General features: G+C 39.5%; 1 protein-coding gene across 1 annotated transcript in view; it reads left to right on the top strand.

Moving 5' to 3' along the window:
- DCC (DCC netrin 1 receptor) overlaps positions 1-20092 on the top strand; it is a gene marked incomplete at its 5' end in the record, with an annotated part of 282466 nt that overhangs the window by 220161 nt on the left and 42213 nt on the right. The window contains 2 exons of the mRNA XM_019631644.1: positions 3070-3296; positions 7291-7407. Coding sequence (XP_019487189.1) covers positions 3070-3296; positions 7291-7407 — 344 coding nt within the window. The remainder of the gene's footprint in view (positions 1-3069; positions 3297-7290; positions 7408-20092) is intronic.

Here is a 20092-nt window from a genome sequence, read left to right as displayed (position 1 = left end):
GATAGATAGATAGATAGATAGATAGATAGATAGATAGATAGATAGATAGATAGATAGATAGATAGATAGATAGATAGATAAATAGATGATAGGTAGATGAAGGTAGATGATAAATAGATAAATAGATAGATGATAGATAGATAGAACAAACACTAGTGTATGATTATGCTGTGAAAGGTTCGCCACAGTATGAGAAGCAGACAGCAGAGAGTCTTGGAAAGCATTGCCTTTGAGAATACATGGGGAGGGAAGAAACCCTCCTATTCTACAGCCATTTTCGAAAGTTGAAAGATTACCTATGAGAAACGGTGTGTGGGGGGGAGGGTTAATTGTGATCTATTCTCTATCTAACAGGAAAGCTAGCTTTAAAATGAAAACAAGGAAACAAAACCACATGATTCATTGACAGTGCTTCTCAAACTTCAGGTGTGTCTGATTCCCCTCATGGGCTGTTAAAATGCAGATTTCTGCCCCTCCCCCATGCCCCCAAGGTTCTGATTCGTAAGCTCTGAGGTGGGACCTGAGAATTGGAGTTTCTAACAAGTTCCCAGGACCACACCTCAGGTCCTGTGCTTGGTTCGTCTGCCTAGAAATTTCGAAGATTCCAGTGGTGAGACAGGTGAGCTGGGGGCTGCAGTGGGCAGCGCTCATGTCGAGGAACCAGCAGATGGACAGAAGCCTGGGGTGGCAGCTCTTCCCACGGGCTTTCAGCTGAATTTCAGACAATTTAGTTATGAGCAAAAGTCCGCTTTATTACAGACCTGCTGCATGGGAGGGGAGGGAGGCCTCTCCACGGCCAAAGATTTCTCTCTTGATAAGAGACATTGTAGAAAACAAAGGTAGTTAGATGGTCTTTCACGGAATATATACGTGAAGGAAATCAAGTCTGTTTAAATATCCTTAGAGTCTTGACCGACAGCTGGGTGGATGAGTAGCTTCTCAGGAGAGGACTTGATGTGACCAAAATCCATCAGGAAAATGCTTATGCATTTTATCAGGAATGATAGTATCTTCCCATGTGGAGGTTATAAATCAACTTAGAACAAAACTCTTAACTCGATGAGGTTTGGAACCTTTTTTTAATAGAATACACCTGGGGATGCTTGGTCCTAAGGTCATGGGAACTGGTAAATGAATGAATGAATAAGGCATGCATGTAAGCAAAGGGAAGCCAGAATTCGTGACTTATTTCTACTTTCAAAAATCCCTTGACACATGTCTGTACCACAGGCTTTTTCAACATTAAGTTATCGTGAAAAGTCTGACTGTCTTGTCCAAGATTTCAGACCTGGTGCTTCTCTGTATGCAATTATATAGGCATTGGAGTTGAAGTTATTTAGCGTTTTGATTTGTTAGAAAGAAAGGTAACTGTGAAATCTCCAAGTCTGAAAATGACATTAAGTTCTTTTAAGTTACCAGGGGTAGAATACATAAAGAGCTACGTGTGAGTCACAGAGCAGTTTCCTGTGGGCAGGTGAAGCATTAAGGAAATGAATGCAGGGAATGGAGGGTTAGCAGAGAGTTTTTATTTTAGACACAGGAAAATAATCTGGGGGTTATTATGTAAACCATTGTCTAGAGTCAGTGTGAGGCTGTTGCCAGGAAATCAGCAAAATACAGGTACTCGCTGGGAAAATATTAGAGCAGAAAACACTGCTTTATTTTTCTACTAAACTACTATTAGATAGAAATTGCATCTGGGGTTCTTTGCTTTCTATCCTCGTCAGCATGCTTCAAGAAAGACAAAAAATAAAATGTTAAGGAAAACTGAATAAATCACACCATGAAACATTTATGAATTGCCTAATATGTGCAAAGCATCTTATTCAGCAGTTGGGAAAACAAAGCCACGCTCCGTGGCCTTGCACAGGTGACAGTTTTCACTGAGAGGAGCTCGTTCGAGCCATTTAGCAGCCATGAAAACAGTTATCCTCATAAACCAATGCAAGTGAGGGAAGTGAGAAGGAGGCAGGTACTTCTCTGGGCTTGTGTCAAAGGTTAGATTTCAGCTGACTGAGTTCTGCCGTATGAAGAGACACTATTATTTTAAAAGTAGTCGAAGCCACAAGTGGAGATTTTAAAAATTATAAAACAGTAGAGCAGGGATTGAAAACTCTTTCTGAAAAAAGCCAAATAGTCAGTATTTTAGGTTTTGTGTGCCATATGGTCTTTGTTGCAGCTATTTCAACACTGCAGTGCAAAAGCAAATGAGCTCAAGCAGGATTCCGATAAAACTTTATTTATAAAAACAGGCAGTGAGCAGATTGGGCATGAAGGCCATAGTTGACTGACTCCTGGGTAGAGAATGGCTAGTGTGAGCATCGTTCTACCTGGCATGCAGGGAATGTTTGAATCTCACTACGCCCAAAAAGAGCCTACCACTGAAAAACAAATGTATGATTGCTAAATTCTTACTGAGTCAAATAAGAGGCATTTGAAGCACACTTCCAAAGTGCGTCCTTCTCTCTTCAAAGGGTGGGTCTATTGTGTTTGAATCCAGACCATTAGTGATTCCAGGGGGAAAGTGTTTTCTTCTCCTAAGAGTGTCCTCATGCAGCCTTTTATCTTCAGATAGCAAGCTTCCTGTTCACCCATTTGGTTATATTGCTGAGGTAGAGACTTCCTTCTAAGCCCGGTTCCTGGCTGTTGGCACAAATTCTGGCCTTTTTATTTCTATTTGCCCTTCTGGGGCACCTCCTTCATTTATCTCCTAAGCAGATGTTGCAGTCAGGTGCCGTATGCCTAGCTCCAAAGATTGGCATATGGGTCCAGCAAGCCTATTGTCACCCTGGGCTTGAATTTGCAGCCAGGGAAGCGGGAAGAAGACCCTCTCTGGCAGGCAGCCGAGGCCCTGGGGACCCAGCTCCGCATCCCCTAGAATGGGGTGAAACCCCAGGGGAAAAGAGGAAGGGCAGCCAGGAGAAGCCTGCCAAGTCCTGGATTTCACAGGTCTCCTCCTGGGAGCACTTTTGTTTCCTTTCCCTGCTTCTGCCTCGAATTGGCAGAGAAAAGAGAGGAAACGCCACGGAATAGAGGCACTCACGTTGGCCTTCTAATTTTGTCCTGTAGGAAACGGGCCACCCATAGTGTTGGCAAGAGGAAGGGCAGCCAGAAGGATCTGCGCCCCCCTGACCTTTGGATCCATCATGAGGAAATGGAGATGAAAAACATCGAGAAGCCGTCAGGCACGGACCCTCCTGGAAGGGACTCCCCCATCCAAAGTTGCCAAGACCTCACACCCGTCAGTCACAGCCAGTCAGAAACACAACTGGGGAGCAAAAGCACCTCCCATTCAGGTAACGCGCTCCTCTCGGCCAGTAGGGAAATCAGCCCATTCTGGACCCTACAGTGGTGTCCTCCACTCCCTTTGATGGAGATATCCTTCCCTCTCATTTGTAGGTTACCGATAGTTAAAAATAATCTGAGGTAAATGTGGTTGATTAACCTTCAGTCCCATCACCCTGTGGCCTGCCATTTATAATTGCATTGCTTCTTGGAACTTCTAAGAGGTAAGACGTGATACCATTGGGAAATACTGAAATGGGACGCCTAAATGAATTTTTTGCTTTTTGTTAAATTTTGAACAAAAGTTTTGTCAAGGCAATCAAATTTGAAGGCATTTTGTACATTTTATTTAGTTCTCCATGTCTATGGATAATTGAAAGTTGATTTTAAATTTGCTGTCAATTTCTTGCTTTAAAAAAATCACATCAGGGACACTTAAAGTCTGACAACATTGACTGTTCTGTTACTTTGCCTTGATTACCACGGGGATCAACTGTCATCCCATGCAATCACATTATATGATGACTAGCATAGTTTCAGGGAGTCTAACTGAAGGCTCTGTTGGTGTACAAAGTGCTTTAAAGGGGAAAAAAAAGCCTACTGTTTAGTAATTTGGTACAGAACAATCTATGTCCTGGAATAACTAAGAAATCTAGAAAGTGATGGTAAAATATTTCACTTTCTGTGGGTCCTCATATTTTCAAAATACTTATGGAACATTGAATAGTTAACCAAGTATTCTCACCAAAAGAAACCTCTTGGTCTACTCATGATGTGTTTGTAGAATGAGTAGCTGTTCTTTTTAAACTAGATTAAAATTTGTGTAACTGGTTAACGAGACTTCCTCAGCTTACTGAGACTTCAGTTACTGAGTTTTAATCATGACTTTCTGAGTATTCCTTTTCTACACCTTAAGTAATATCTCAAGCGGAGTCTCTAACTCTTCTGTCACGTTCAGTTAGAAAACTACAGTTCAGTTCTATTAAAAACTACAATCCAAAGTTTAAACGAAGGATTCTTTTTCCCCTGTGGACCAGCTAGACTTTTGGCTCTCAGGACTGGGGTCACAATTTGTTCTTTAAATCCTTTTACACCTTGGAGTGAAGTGGAGTGGTGCGGGTGAGACAGAAGAACAGAGTGCAGTCTGTTTCAGAAACACCTTTACTTATTCCTCCTGTCTGCTCTTCCTGGCATATGGAGGGATGCAGAGGGGAGGTGACGAGGAGACAGGAGAAAGGTGAGGAAGGAGGAAAGAAAGGGCAGTTTGAAGTTCTTCACTACTTTTCTGGGCACTTGGACTATCCTTATGTGGCATCCAAATCCCAGGTCTCATGAAACACTAGTATGAATTCTGTATGAGACCCTGTGGGATCCCTCCACTGGCCAATTCCATGAATTGGGATGTCAAGTCAGAGCTTAACCCTCTCCTACCGGGATCAGCTCTACCTTTGACCCTCACTGGTGCTCTCTGGGGTCACCTCCATTTGGATGAATTCCAGCAAGAGGATTCAAGCCTCACCAACTTTCCAAGGGCCGACTTGATCCGGAGGACACACCTACATCTTTGCCAGTCCAAATAATGAGAGCACTCATAAGCCACACTGGTTTGCTCTCAAGCATTGCTCTGGTCAGAAACCTCTTCCTCTGGTTAAATAGGCACAGGGTAGGCCAGCAAGCCAAGCAGAAGAAGGCTTCTACTTGGAGGATGAATGAAAAAGGCTGATCTCTTTTGCAGGAACCTGAACACTTTCCAGGTATTTATTCTTCTATCTTTGTTTCTTACTGGACATCAGAAGGGGAGAACACCTCTCCGCTTCCACTGCTGGGGGATACAGTTGTCTCCTAGCCCTCAGAAGGGTTCGCCAGTGGTTTTTAGGCTCCTTCTTCTTGACCTTTCCCTTCATCTTTTGTATACTCAGATGATGTTTGTGGCCAGCCAGACTCGATAGACTGTCTCTCAATAAGTCCTGGGAGAAGTTTAACTCCAACTGATGGCTGTTTTCTTTAGCATGAGAGAATACTTATTTTTAATTTGAGGACCTACTTGCCAACTCTATAATAACAAGGAAAGAAGCACTCAAACTCCTGCTAGTTATACTTTCCATTAAGTGTTCTCTGTGCTGTCCCGATTAAAGAAACAAAGCTCCGTGTCAGTGAGTAGTAGAGTAGTATACTTTTTTTTGAAAGATTTTAATTGGGGAATTGGGGGATGGAAACAGCAATGGGGAATCGGGGAAGGGGAACAGACAAGATGCTGTCCTTTTGTTCTTCAGTCTAGTTGTGGAGGACGATGCTTCACTGGCCCAAGTTGGCACCATCATTGCGCTCTTCCCGGGCAAGGCACATCAGTCGCCGACTTCTGGACGGCTGCTCATGGTGGCTGCTGGCCGCTCACGCTGGCTGCTGGCTACACACGGTAGACCATGGCAACCCACTGCAGCAGGGGACTGCAGCCTACACTGTTGCCAGCGACCCACAGCAGCCCAGCTCCAGGTCGAGCCGCCATTCAGCATCTTAGCTGTAGAGGGCAGTGTCACCGGCCCTTACATGTGGGATCCGAACCGGGGCCCTCTGGCATCCCAAGCCAGCCCTCAACCAACGTGCCACTCGGCCGGCCCTAGAGTAGTATACCTTTTTTTTTTTAGCTGAGCCATCCTGCCACCTGTTGGCAGCTCAGCAGCTGCTCAGCTCGGGCCGGGACTCGAACCACTGTTNTTTAGCTGAGCCATCCTGCCACCTGTTGGCAGCTCAGCAGCTGCTCAGCTCGGGCCGGGACTCGAACCACTGTTGCTCAGAGCTCAAACTCTTGAGCATAGAGTAGTATATTTAATGACACACACCATTCAGAGCTTCAGTTTTGTTTCTCTCCACATATATTCTTATTAACTTTTCAAATCTGCGTATATCATTCTTTCTTATTATTGTAATGACTCTATAGTATGGCATTTTAGTGAATCATAATATATTTATATAAATATGCCTAACTTTACTTTTTTTTTTTTTTAAGATTCTGATTTTAATTGGGGAATTGGGGAGGGGAACAGTGTTAGGGTATTGGAGAAAGGGAATAGTATGGTTTTCCAGGACCTATCAGCTCCAACTCAGGTTGTTGTTATTCAATCTTAGTTGTGGAGGGCGCACGCTCAGCTCCAAGTCTAGTCACCACTTTCAGTCGAGTTGCGGGAGGGGGGGGTGGGGGCATAATTCACCATCCCATGTGAGAGTCAAACTGGCAACCTTGTTGCACACTGAGCCATCTGGCCACCCGTTGGCATGCTCAGCTCAAGGTGCCGTGTTCAATCTTAGTTGTGGGGGGGGGGAAGAGGGGATGCACAGCCCACCATCCCATGCAGGAGTCGAACCAGCAACCTTGCTGCTAAGAACACGTGCTGTCGGCAGCTCGGCCCAGGCACAGTTCACTGGTCCATGTGGGAATCGATCCTGTGACCCTGTTGCTCGGAGCTTACTCTCTTCACCAACTGAGCCACTCGGCAGGCCCTGCCTAACTTTACTTTTGAAGAATGTAGTTTATTTTCTGTATTTTTACAATAAGATTTAATGTCTTTGGACCTTAAGTACTCATTGCATAAATTGTGGTAAATTCATACAATTGAATGTTATTGGGCTATGAAAAATTGTATTACTGAGTGATTTATTGACAGAGAAAGATTTTCATGTTATTTTCTTAAGAAGGCTTACAAAATATGTATGGTATGATGCCACTTTTGATAAATATATTAATATATACCTTCTCACTTTCACACGCATGTGCAAAAATTTTACATAACGAAATATAAATGATGTTATTTTCTGGGTAAAGAGGTTAGGGTAAATTTTATTTCTATTTTCACAGTAAATGTATATTGATTAGGTAACAAGAAAGTAGATATTATTATTTAAAACATCAGTAAAGTGAAGAAAGGCATTGGAGTACCTGGCTAGAAATGATTCAGTGTTACATCACTGAAGAGGGTGCTCCTCTCAGGAGGTTGGTTTCTCTTTTAGGTCAAGACACAGAAGAAGCAGGGAGTTCCATGTCCACTTTGGAGCGGTCACTGGCTGCACGCCGAGCCACCCGGGCCAAACTCATGATGCCTATGGACGCCCAGTCCAACAATCCTGGTGAGTCAAGATTCGTACCACGGTGGAGACATGAAGGGCTTCCTCTTTGTATCACTTCTGTATCAATTATCAGAAACTAATTAAAGTTTTCCCTGAACTTTCTGGGCAAAGGGACAAAATGATGAATGACTAAAACCATATTATTTGTAAACAGAAGTCAGAATTTTCACTTTGTTATTATTGTATTTGTTGTATACCATGAAATGATCTGGCAAATAGCTAGATATCTAAGAAATTGTAAAAAATATGAATTGGTGTAAAAAGAGCTGAAATTTCTGTCAGTGTTATTGATCTTATACTAATGATCACCTTCATAGCTTTTTTTTACTTTTTTAGTAGGTCCAATTTTCAGACTTAAATAATCTGGCACCTTTAAAATAATTATTGACAGATACTCGCTTAGTACCCACTTCTTGTTGAAGTTTTCTGTCATAATCCCATATTCACTGAAGATATTAGTGTCTGAGGATCACTTCTTTTCCAATTACCTCTGTGATCAATCTTGGTAATTACAATGCCATGCAAACCATCCATCCAGTGCCCTCAGCTGTTAGCCCCTTTATGTTACCTGAAAAGATATTGGCTCTTTCCCACCTCAGCTCATCAATTCCATGTCATGCACTAAACCAATAATTGCACCCCCTACAAAAAATGTCCGTTTCTATCATCCCTTTTCCTAGCACTTATTACTTTCCTCCTCACTTATTTGATTGCTCCCTTGCCAACAATTCTTCAATCCCACTACAACCTCCAATCCATTAACTCTGCCATCTTCCCAGTATTACTCATTGCCTCATGTCCTCACATCCATCCAACCTCAGCTCCTGATCCATCATCATTGATCATTTTCACTCCCTTGCAAACACCCTCATTTGCCTTGGTCTTTCTTCCCCACCGTATCACCTGAAAACACTCGACCCTGGTTAAATTAGCTCCTCTACCAACTCTTACTTGTACCTTAACTGCTTTGTCTGGAGAAAAACATATAACCTGCCTACTGGGAATTTATGACCACAAAGCCATGGTGAACTGTCATCTATTTTGAAATGCCAGTTTGTCTTGTCATTCATTTTCTCACTTTGTAAGGTGAATGTCTTATACCTATTCTTACTTTTCAGACTCCCAATACCTCTCTCTTTTCCCCACTCTCAGCTAATAATCTTGCTTCTTATATCACCAAGAAGAGAGAAGCATTCAGATAATGGCATCCTTACATTTCCATAAAATCTGGTTGATCTGTTTGTGCTATTGAAGGCCAGCTCTTTCCCTTGTGAACATCCCTTCATATATGTTTAGGGACTCTTAAGTAGTTATCCCTTCCTGTTTCCATAGCATCAGCTTTCTGTCCCACTGATAACTCCAATAAGAATGCAATCATTCTCTCACAACTCCTGTTTTACAACACCTTCACTTGATACCACTTTTCCCTCCAACTGAAGCCTCATTCCTCTGCTTTTCTGAAAAAACTCCTTTAAAAGTTGTGTATACTTACTTTTTCCTCTTTCAGCCTTCCTTATTGGTTTAAATACAGCTTCCCAGTCCTTCTTCACTGAAGCCATGGTTAGGTTGCCATGGTGATCAGTAATCTCCACATTATCAAATCAAATGGTCAGTTCTCAGGTGCTCAGCAAAATTTGACATAGCTTCTCACTCTTTTTCCTGAAACACGTTCTTCACTTGACTTGTACTATACTAAATGCTCCTGGTTTTCTTTCTATCCCACCAGCTGCTTGTTCCCAGTATCCTGAACTCATACCTCCTCTTCCTCCCAATCTCCAAGAGTCAGAGAGTGTCCCAGGCCTCAATCTTCAAGCTTCTCGTTTTTATCTACATTAACTTCTTTTTTCTTTTATTTTTTTATTTTGGTAACTTCACTTCTTAGATGATCATCTAGTACCAATGTCCTTAATGCCATCTGAATGCTCATTAATCCCAAACTTAATCTGTAGCTTAAAGTCTTCCCAGAACACACATCAACTTCCATATCAAACGCTGACTCAACTTCTCCAAATGGCTGTCTCATAGGCAAGCCATCTATATTCATAATGGAAAGCTTGCTCTCCCATAATCCCCTCCCCGCAACTCCAAACTTGATCCCCCTACTATTTTTCTCCATTTTATACATGGCACCACTGTTGATTCATTTACTCTTGTTAAACACTTTAGTTTCATGCTTCTTGATGCTGATTTTCTCTCACCCAAAATTTAATCTTTTACCAAATGCTATACTTCTTGCTTCCAAAACCTGTCCAAATCTTCCCATCTTCACTGATCGGCCCATATCCAAGACACCACCATCTCTTACAGGTTACAGATGATAGCCACAAGTGTGTAACTACTCTTTCTTTAACTCTTGACCCTAAAGTAAGCTGTCTACACATCAGCCTTTCAATATATGAATCAGATCATGTCACTCCTCTTGACTTTCCATCACAGAGAGAACAAAATCCAGTGATTTTCCCATGTCCTTCAAGCGGCCCTGTTATCCAGCCTCTAACCGTATCCCCCACATCATCTCCTGCTACTCTTCTTGGTAATCCATTTCAGTCACATAGCCCTCTGCTCTGTTTTCTGGATAATAACGCGCATTCCAACTCAGGGACTTTTCGCTTACTGTTCTCTTTGTCCAGAATCTCTTTTCATAGATATTTACGTGCCTATTCTCTCATATCATTCAGGCCTGTGTTCAGCCATCACCACCACAAATAAGTCTTCCCTGACCGTTGCCTAGCATAGCATCTTTGGTCACTGTCTACCCTCTTTATCTGGCTTCATTTTTCTTTATTGTGTATGACCATCTTACTTGCATTTTTGTGTTTACTATTTGTTTCCCATATTTTAATGTAATCTGTATGAAGGCAGAGATTCTGCCTGTTTTGATCACTTTGTATCCTCAATACCCAGAACACAGCCAGCACAGGGTAAGCACACAGTCCATACAATTTAGTCAAATGAATGAATGAATGGTTCTTTCCTACTTACTATATATCATATCTCCTCTATATTCCAATAGATCTCTCAGTTTTACTATAATGAGTGCAAAAACTTACGTGGAATTTATAATGAATGACAACTGTTCAACTCATGGGGTAGACACTATTATTATTACTGATAAGTGAACTGAGGTTTGGAGAGTTTAAGTACCTAGCTAGAATTCACACAGTGAGTAAATGGCAGAGCCAGAATTTGGACTCAGAAGGCCTGGCTTCAGAGTTCTGCACTCTAATCATTTTGCTCCCAGCTGTAATATTTTGTGAAACTTTTGTCCTTTTTCTTTCATCCCTTTTACTACATAGAGAGACTTTGTACACTTAGCTGCCTCTATTCTTTTCTCCTCCAGCCACTTTCTCTTGTAACTAGGTTCTTTCTGTGCCAATCTTCTATAGCTTTCTTCTTAAAAATCATTGTGCTTCATTATCTTTGTGGGCCTTTTTGTCTAATATATACCTACCTCATCCAATAAGTTCCCATACCCTGTTGATTTTTCTTCCGCAATATCATTTGAATGCCTGCCTACCTTCTCATTCCCAAGAGTCATATTTTTATTCTATTCATTACGATCTCACATCTGAACATCGAAATAGCTTCACACTTAGTATTCCTCTCTCTAGTATTCCAGGCTCTTTTGTATTCTACTTGCCAGATTTCTCCCTAAAACAACTTGAACATGGCATTCTACTCCATAAATTTCCCCAATGGCTCTCCATTATCTACCAAGAAAAACTTGCAAATTCCTTAGCATATCAGGTATGAGTCTACATTGGCCAGTCCACTAGCATGCATTGCCTGTTATTTATTTTTTTCCTTCTGAACACTTCTTTTCTTTTGGAATGCCTCAGTGGCTATCTCTACCTAACAAAGCTCTATGCATCTTTCAAAGATCACAGCAGATACTGATGCCCTCATAAATTCTCTCTTTTCTGATTACTTCATCCGGAAATGATGGCTTCCTTTCTCATGTTTGAATAGCATTTCTTTATACCACTTTTGTGGCATGAATTATACGTAGTAATGCCTCATCTTCTTAGATATTCGAGTCCAAACCGTCCCTCCTCTAACAGGTTGTGGATTACATGATAGGGAGGGAATGTATCTGATTAATCTTTATATTCACACATTGGAGCAAGAATTAGTGCTTTCTAAATCTCACATGACTGAATAAAGACGTCAATGTATTATAAGAATGCCTCGTGTTGGTAACACATCAGTGTTTTGGGACTTTTAAAAATCAGTTCTAGATAGATTATCTTCTAATAAAACTTTCTGATCTATTAAAGGCAGTTCAAATTGTTTACAATCAACAGACAGGGAAACAAAGGGCTTAGAAAGAGACATGAAATGGAATCTAGCAAGTATTGAGAACTTCTGAATGTTATTCATATGCTAAATACCTTGATAATTATTATTTTCTTTAATCCTCATAATATTATCATATGATGAAATTATTCTCATTTTACAAATGGAAAACAGAGACTCAGACAGCTTAAGAAACTTACTCTAAGACACACCAGGGCACCTTTGAACCTTTGTGGTACACTGCTTTTCCGAGGATGACGAGGTCTTGCATGACTTATATTGTTCATATTCTTTATTTAAAGATTTTTTTTGATGGTAGCATCTCCAATGTACAAATATAAAAACCAGTGTTCTGAGAGTCAGAACCCAAAACCTACTCTTGGTCTATTCACGGCACTGTGCTGTCTCATGTTGTCACCTCAAGCTCTGAATTGCTCTATGACAAAAACAAACAAATAAACAAACAAACAAACAAACAAACAAACCTTCTCCTATTCCTAGTGTCATACTATACATAAATGGTGGCCCTAAACATTACTAGCAATTTATGTTTTTTATTATTTAAAAAATTATTATATAGTGTATGTATGTGATTTCAAAGTTAAATAGTTCTACAGAATTTATAAGGATACTCTGACCCAGCAATCCCATTCTTAAACAGATTCTACTTTTACATACATGTCCAGCAGAAATAAATGATATGCGCACCAAAAGGCATGTACCCAATTGTGTGAGGCCATGCTACCCACCATGTCATATCTTCATCATGGTGTAATTTATTCATACGAGCATAATAGACTACCAGACAGCAATGAAAATGAACAAACTAAAATGACACAAACAATATGAAGAATCTTACAGACATAATATTGCAAGACAGAAACGTAACTCATCTACATGATTCAATTATGTAAAGCTCAAAAACAGGTGAAACAATCTATGAGGTTAGAATTCAAAGGGCAGTTTCTCTTGATGAGCAGTGAGTGGTGACTAGAAATAACCGTGGGACAGCTTTTGATAGTTTCTATTGCATGCCCCAGATGATGGCTACTAGGCATTTCACTCTGGAAAATCACGGTTTCCAATATTTATATTATACTTAAAGCAAACTTCAATAAGAAATGAAGAGTCAATAGAATATATATCTTTTGAAATAACATTGTCACATTACATTCTTTGTTATCTCCAAGCCCTGTGTTGGTGAAACTCTATCAAGAAAAGGAAATTTCTTCAACATATAATCCAAGTTAACTATAAAATTCTGAAGCTTCCTGATAAATAAAATAGGCTCTTTGCAAATGACATGACTGATAAGGCCTTAGATAACTGCTGAAAAAATTATAGATCTATATCTTGGCGGGGCTATGATTTCGTTCAGAATAGTAGATGTACTGATGGCCCCACTTGTAATTATTTAGATTTACTAGGGTATCAAGTCTTGTATCAAGTCTTGTATAAGCCAAAGCACAGCATTGTGCATCTTTCTTGTCACATGTGTAAAGAAGTTTGCTGTTCCACTTAAGAATCATTATTTTTGTAAGATTGTTTTCCCCTCTTCTTTGACATTTCTCAACCATGCTCTATAAAATGTTGATTAGCAGATAAAATAGAGACTATTTAAAATATTTTTTGTTCTTAAAACCCACAGGGAGATGTATTTAATTTTATCGGAGTAAAAACAACTCTGTTTATTTATCTAAGGATATACTTCTTGGTTGAAGCATCATGTGGCATATGTACTCCTTTCCCTCAAATGCATTTCACAGCTAAGTAAGCTGATGCTCATGAGAAGCATACGAGCTGATAGCATAGGCAAGAGAACCAGGGAATTTGATTCCTGAGTCCACAGCTCTTTGCTGTAAAATGGTGGCAAAGGCTGACTCTGTTCTACATCAGCCAAAGAATTGCTTTAAATGATTGTTCCTTACTATAAAATTATAAGAAGTGAGAAGCATCAGGTATAACTTTCCTGAATCTTTAAAGGGTACATAAGGTTCATATGCTGGATTTCTTGGGAATCAGACTCTGAGAGTGTAAAATACGGGTGATTTATGAGCAAATGCTTTCTGGAATAACACCTGGGAGTGTGAGGGGTGCAGGATTGGGGGCAGAGAGAAACTGACTGCTGATACAGTTTAATGGCAGCCTTCGCTGACCCTACGGGTTGTTCTCATGATGGGACTGTCCCTCAGAGTTGTCCCAAATGAGGCTAAGCAGGAATGGACTGCTGTACCTTGTTGTGAGTAGTCGTTGATGTAGGCTTCCCCCAGGAAGTGGGGTGGAACCTGGGCCAGCAACTTCTTTGGCTGAGATTCCTGGAGAGATGTAAATTTACTTACATTTCTAGTATTTTATTATTCGATGGAACATAACTATGTGTTTGGCTTTGGAAAGCATTTGCGACCCATACTTTCTTCTGTAAAATGCTGGAGGAGAGGCAGGGAATCGGAACAAAGAAAGATCTAGACTGAAGCAGATGACCTGTTAGATCACATCAGTCATGAAATTCTAATAACAGCTGAGAGTTTTTTGGGGACAGAATCCTCTTGAATTTCATTTTTGTCTTTTTTTTTCTCTTTTCCTATAGAGAAAATAAATTAATGTAAAATCAACCTTTAAAGGAAAAAAGAAATCTCAAAAAGGTTGCCTGACAAGGCAAAGGAAGGCCCACGATTTTGCTTTTGTGATAGCTTAGGGGCTATTTAGAGTTACTGGTGTGGGGCCTTCTAGAATATTCACTATTTAAGAGCCAAGTCTTCCCTCCCCCACCCCCCTGATTCCCACCATCTGTTTTAGTCACTTGACTGCAGAAATCAAACAATGAGTTGAAGAAGCTGATAAGAAGTGAAATAAAGCTACTTGAGGAAAAGCAGATTTTAGAAACTGGAGTTCTGTTGGCTCTAGGTGCTATGCTCCCACTCTGATACACAGGTGGCCATTGGGAGGCATGGGCCTGTGAGAGGATAATCTTAACCTCTGACACATTTGATTCCAAGGCACAATCCTTGTTTGACTCATGCATACATGGTGTGAGAAGCCAGTATCCTAAGACGGGTCCCAGCTCAACAGGCTTCTGGAACTGGGCATTTATTCCATCACCCCGCAGCCCTGTGGATGCCCACATGTGACCAAGAGTGCATTCCTAGTGGTATTGAGCACACATAACCATTCCAAGCCCAGAAACACCAAGTTTCAATTATTCAAAACTCTGGAAATGGTGCCGAGGAGCCAAAAGTTCAAGGCTCTTTTAAATTTTCATTAGAAATGACATCATCGCATAACTATGATTCCAAATAATAATTTGGCAACATGATTAAGACCAGTGTTTATTCTTTGAGCCTTGAATGACATACTTCTTGCTATGAATTTCTGCAGGAGGTAGTATTTTTTTTTTAATGCAGCTCTATAGCTCACACAGTGCTGTGTAAACAACTGTATAACAGCTGGTAATGAATGAGAGTTGAAAACACAGAGATTGTGTCTTGGTAGTTCTATAAACAATGACTTTTTAAATAAAATTAATTGATTACTAATTGTATTGGATTTTTCAACTCAGCAGGTTGGTAGGATTGTGCAGGCACAGTCGAGATGTGGTTTTTAAGCTCAAGAAAAAGGTGCCTAGAGGGAGTACAGAGTCATATTTCCAGGGAGGATTTTTACAAGGCAGAAAAATGGCTTGATTATCAGAGATCCGGGGGTAATCAAGAAGGGATATGACAAAAAAAAAGAAAAACAAAAAAATAAATAAATAAAAAAAGAAGGGATCGACATAGAACTCATATAAGCAAACAACTTCAGATGATGCAGTGCAAAAAGGAATAAAGCTTTTAGAAAGATTTCCGAGAGCAATATGAAAAATAAAGATCCCTTACTTTTTAAGATTTATATCACCTAATTCTTCCTATTTTGCTAATATCTTAGAGATTTCTATGACCAAAAAACGTACTGTCTTTTGTTTTTGGACCATTCTCATCTGAGTCAAGGTCTTTGGGACAGTTTGAGGTAACTTGTAAAAGATTAAGGCAGATGTGCCCACAGTGTCTTTGGATAGTCACTGGTTTGCAGAGAAGGAAGCCGTGTGATACCTCAAGCTCATCTCAAAGAAATCCTTTGGGCCCAGATCAGAGCCTCCCTTTCCTGTGATCTCACCTTCTATTTGATGCTCGTAGGTAAAATGTCACACAGGTGCTCACAACTATTTCAGATTTCTGGACTTGACAGCCATATCTCATTTGAGAAGTTCTCAGTTGAGAAGGGCCAGACAGGAGAGAATGAAGGTTGTAGGATGCTGTAGGAACCTTCAAGTTCACCGCTAACAATGCACTCCATTTGATCTCAGGACATTTTCATAGCCACCCTTTGACAGGCACTGGTCCAGTCCCCTCCACATCATATCTCACTTTGTAAAGTGTACATAAACCACATAAAAAAATGGGCCAGCTGGGGGTAGATAAACTAAGGACCTTCCTGTAGGTCATAAATGACAGAACCAGCTTTGAACCCAGATTTTGTTTTATAATCATAATTCTAGTTATTTTCCTCCACCAGGGGAAGAACTTTATAATCTCAAAAACTTACAATGTTATAATTCCCTTGGCTTCAAATTTCAGTCACAAATGACTGTTTAGTTGTGTCCATCTTAACATATTGCCTTCCTTTTATAAGTTTAAGACAGGATTTTTGGGTTTTGTTTTTTGTTTTTTTTACTAGAACTAATTATATTTCAATGGCAATCATTTTCAATATATTGATGAAAATTTGGCTTGTCTTTTAAGTGGTTGTACTTTTAATTTGTATTTGTTTCAACAGCTTTACTGAGATATAGTTGATACATACAAAACTGTGCAAATTATGTGTAATTTGGTGATTTTTGGATCTATGCATACACCTATGAAACTATCACCACAATTAAGGTCATAGACATATACGAAGGGTGTTTTAAACAACATTTCCTATTAAATGGCATTCATCTCACTCTTGGGGGGGGGGAGATCTGATAGAGCCTTGCAGAGTGATAAGAACTACCAGCATTTATGAAGGGCTGACCCCGGCCCACCACTCTGCCTCGCTTTTCAGTGATCTCTTTACAACACCATCAAGTTGGGGTTGTTACCTTCTGCACTTTACAGATGAGAAAACGAAGACATTGAGAGCTTAAATAACTTGCTCAAGTCAACGTGTAGTCATCTTTTACTGCATAACAAAATTACCCCCAAAACCTAGCAACAGAAAAGAATTGTTTATTTTCTCAACAGCCCCTGAGGGTCAGGAATCCAGGAGCACTTAGCTGGGTAGCTCTGGCTCAGGGTCTCATGCTGTGTCATGAGGTTTCTCTCAGTCTCTTGGGCTGAGGGTCTCAGTTCTGTACCACAGGTGCCTCTCCACAAGTCTGCTGATGTGTCCTGGAGACATGGCTTTTCCCAGAGTGAGTGATCTAAATGAGAGAGAGAGAGAGAGCGAGAGAGCGAGAGAGCGAGAGAGAGAGAGAGCGAGAGAGCGAGAGAGAGAGAGAGAGAGAGAGAGAGAGAGAGGGAGAGAGGGAGAGAGGAGAGAGGGAGAGAGAGAGAGAGAGGGATCTTTCTAGCCTAATTTTGGAAGCGACATACCATCACTTCTACTATGTTCTCTTGCTCATCATATCAACCCTGGTGACATGTGACAGGGAACTTCACAGGATGTGAAGACCCATGAGGTGGGAATCCACTGGGAGGTGTCTAGATACTGACTGTGACACTGATTCACTATCGAGTGGCACAACTGGATAATGAACCCAGGCAATGTGACCTCAGTGCTTGGCTCTTTACCACTCTGTTCAGAATAATTATAGAACATGTACTGGTAAATGTTGTTACTTTTTCTAACGGGGACGTTGGTGGCATGCTGGATACGTGTGAATGCCATTCAGTGAGAATTCCTTGTCAAAGGGTACCTGAAAGTGTGAAGGAGAAAAGAATATTTACCAAAGGCAATAGACACTAAATTTCCAAATAGTCCAGATTATATACAGGTTATTATTGCAGAAAAGAGCTGGTAAGAAGCAGAATGGGAAATCATTTCACTGAAAATCTTTTCACTTCAAAAATATTACTTTTACTATTTGTCCAACTTGCCTCCTCAACAAATCTCTCAATTTCGTCAAATATCATGTTGAGAAATACTTACAGAGGGCCCCATTTCTTAAAATTGTAACTTTAAAAGAAATTTTTCACTTGAGATTCCATACAGGTCGCAATCCATGCTAACATTTTTTAAAATGTAAAAGTTTTCAAATACCAACGTGTCCTGTTCAGGGATCTAAGTAATTTGGCAAGGGAATGTCTACTTGAAAAATCTTGGTGCATCAGTGTGAGATATAAATTCAATTGCCTGCAAGCTGTGTGAGAACAGACTTTTTTTGTTGTTGTTCGTATTTGGCCACAGAGCAGAGATTTATTGAAAATGCTTGATGATATCGCTCTGAGCTGTTTTACATAAACATAGCAATGCTGTGAATGCTTTGAATGTAGTGTGACTGTGTATGTGTGCTTTAGGATCTCCAAACTGACATCTAGGGGGGAAATACCAAAAAACTCATCAATACAGTGTTATACCAAACTTTAGAATGATTCTTTTTGCAACAACTCTCTTACAAGTATAGACTTTTATGCCCTTTGAGAAATGAATCGTGGGTCAAAATACCTGAAGACTATGTCATGTCAGGAAATAAAATGAGAATTTTTGACATGCAGAAACATACAACAAGTTTATTACTTTTAAAAAGACTTTGTTGTTTGCAAACCTTTTGCACCCAGGTGAGTAGCCCAAATGCAAAACGCTTAGAAAGTGAAATTTCTTTCTTCAGTAATGAAGGATTTGGAACTGGAATATAAATTTAGTCTTGTGGTTCTCTCATTTCTCTAACTTATAGATTCGTGGCTTGCCAAGTTATTCTACATGTTTCCATTCAAATGTATTCAGCTCCAGTCAGGAGATGTTTATGAAATTCTTATTCTAAATGTATTAGAAAATATTGGTTAAGTTCAAATAATATTGATAAGGAAATGTGCACCATTTGTGGAGCGAGTGCCTTCTATATCTAAGGGAAACTCTTGGTATCACGTTTATTTATGAGTGAAAATTGTCAACACAGGGAAGGTTTTGCAATCTACCAGTCAGCCTTAATGACTAGGCAATGATACTGTTTGATTAGTAAGATGGGTGAAATCATTAAACTGACTGTCTCAAAGACTGTATTTTTCAGTTGTATAAAAACACACTTTATGTAATTATATAACTCTTATTTACAAATGTATTCAAGTCTATTGTTATTATTAGTAGTATTAATTATTACTCTAGTAGCTATACATCCCAAGAGAGTAAATAACATATCAAATCACTTAAAAAGTTTCCAGTGAGTTAAAATGACAGACTTATAAATATTACTTATAGAAAATTCTTCCTATTAACTCACTTGAAAAATATATCTCTAGGACTGCACTGTCAAAGACACAAAGACTACAAACACACTCTTCAAGGAATTTATAATCATTTGGCTAGTATCTGGCTTGTAACTCTCATTCTTTTTAAAAGTTTCCTTGTAATTTTTTTCCTTTTCTTTTTCTAGAGTCTGTTTGTGTATTTGTATATCCAGTTACTCTTTATAAAATACCTTTATTGAGGTATTGTGCTACATACCATTTATTTTCAAATTTACACTCAAGTCTTTCCAAAACTTATTTAGAGAAACTTTGTATCATCACACATTTTTAATTTAACATTTAAAATATTGTAAGTTAAATATCTGTGCAAGATGTAATTTACCACTCTTTTAAATAAATCCAAAAGCATAAAAATACCATAGCGATTTGATATCCACCATTATTCATTTACAAAATACATGAGGAAGCTCCTCTTTTACAAAGAAGAATTTATATCACTCATTTTTCCCCTTAAACTAGTACTGGCAATTCACTTTTACCACAGAATAATATACAGATGGCATCTATTTTTGTGACTTAGTATCTTTTATTCATCATTTATCTTATTTGTTTACAATATAATATTTTTATGAACTGAAGTTGTATGTTTATATTTTTAACAGCTAATTTTTTTCTTCTGGGTTGAGTTAACATTACAGTTATTATTTCTGCACAATTGTATATAAAGTCAGATTTTATTAGAAATCTATCACTTAAGGATATATGTGAAGTTTTTTAAATACACTTATTTCATATATCTGTGGATGAGTGTTACTTATTGCATAACTTGTTTTCCAGTGTTTTATTTTATTGACGTAAATACTGAGAAATTTGTTTGCATGTCTATGTGGGTGAGAGTTATAACAATAATTTTCTTTTAACCTGAGCCATCCTGCCACCTGTTGGCAGCTCAGCGGCAGCTCAGCTTGGGT

The sequence above is a fragment of the Hipposideros armiger genome, unplaced genomic scaffold (genome assembly GCF_001890085.2).
Source record: "Hipposideros armiger isolate ML-2016 unplaced genomic scaffold, ASM189008v1 scaffold_1027, whole genome shotgun sequence".
NCBI classification, from domain to species: domain Eukaryota; kingdom Metazoa; phylum Chordata; class Mammalia; order Chiroptera; family Hipposideridae; genus Hipposideros; species Hipposideros armiger.
The sequence above is the reverse complement of the archived record's forward strand: the minus strand, read 5'-3'. Positions and strand labels throughout refer to the sequence as shown.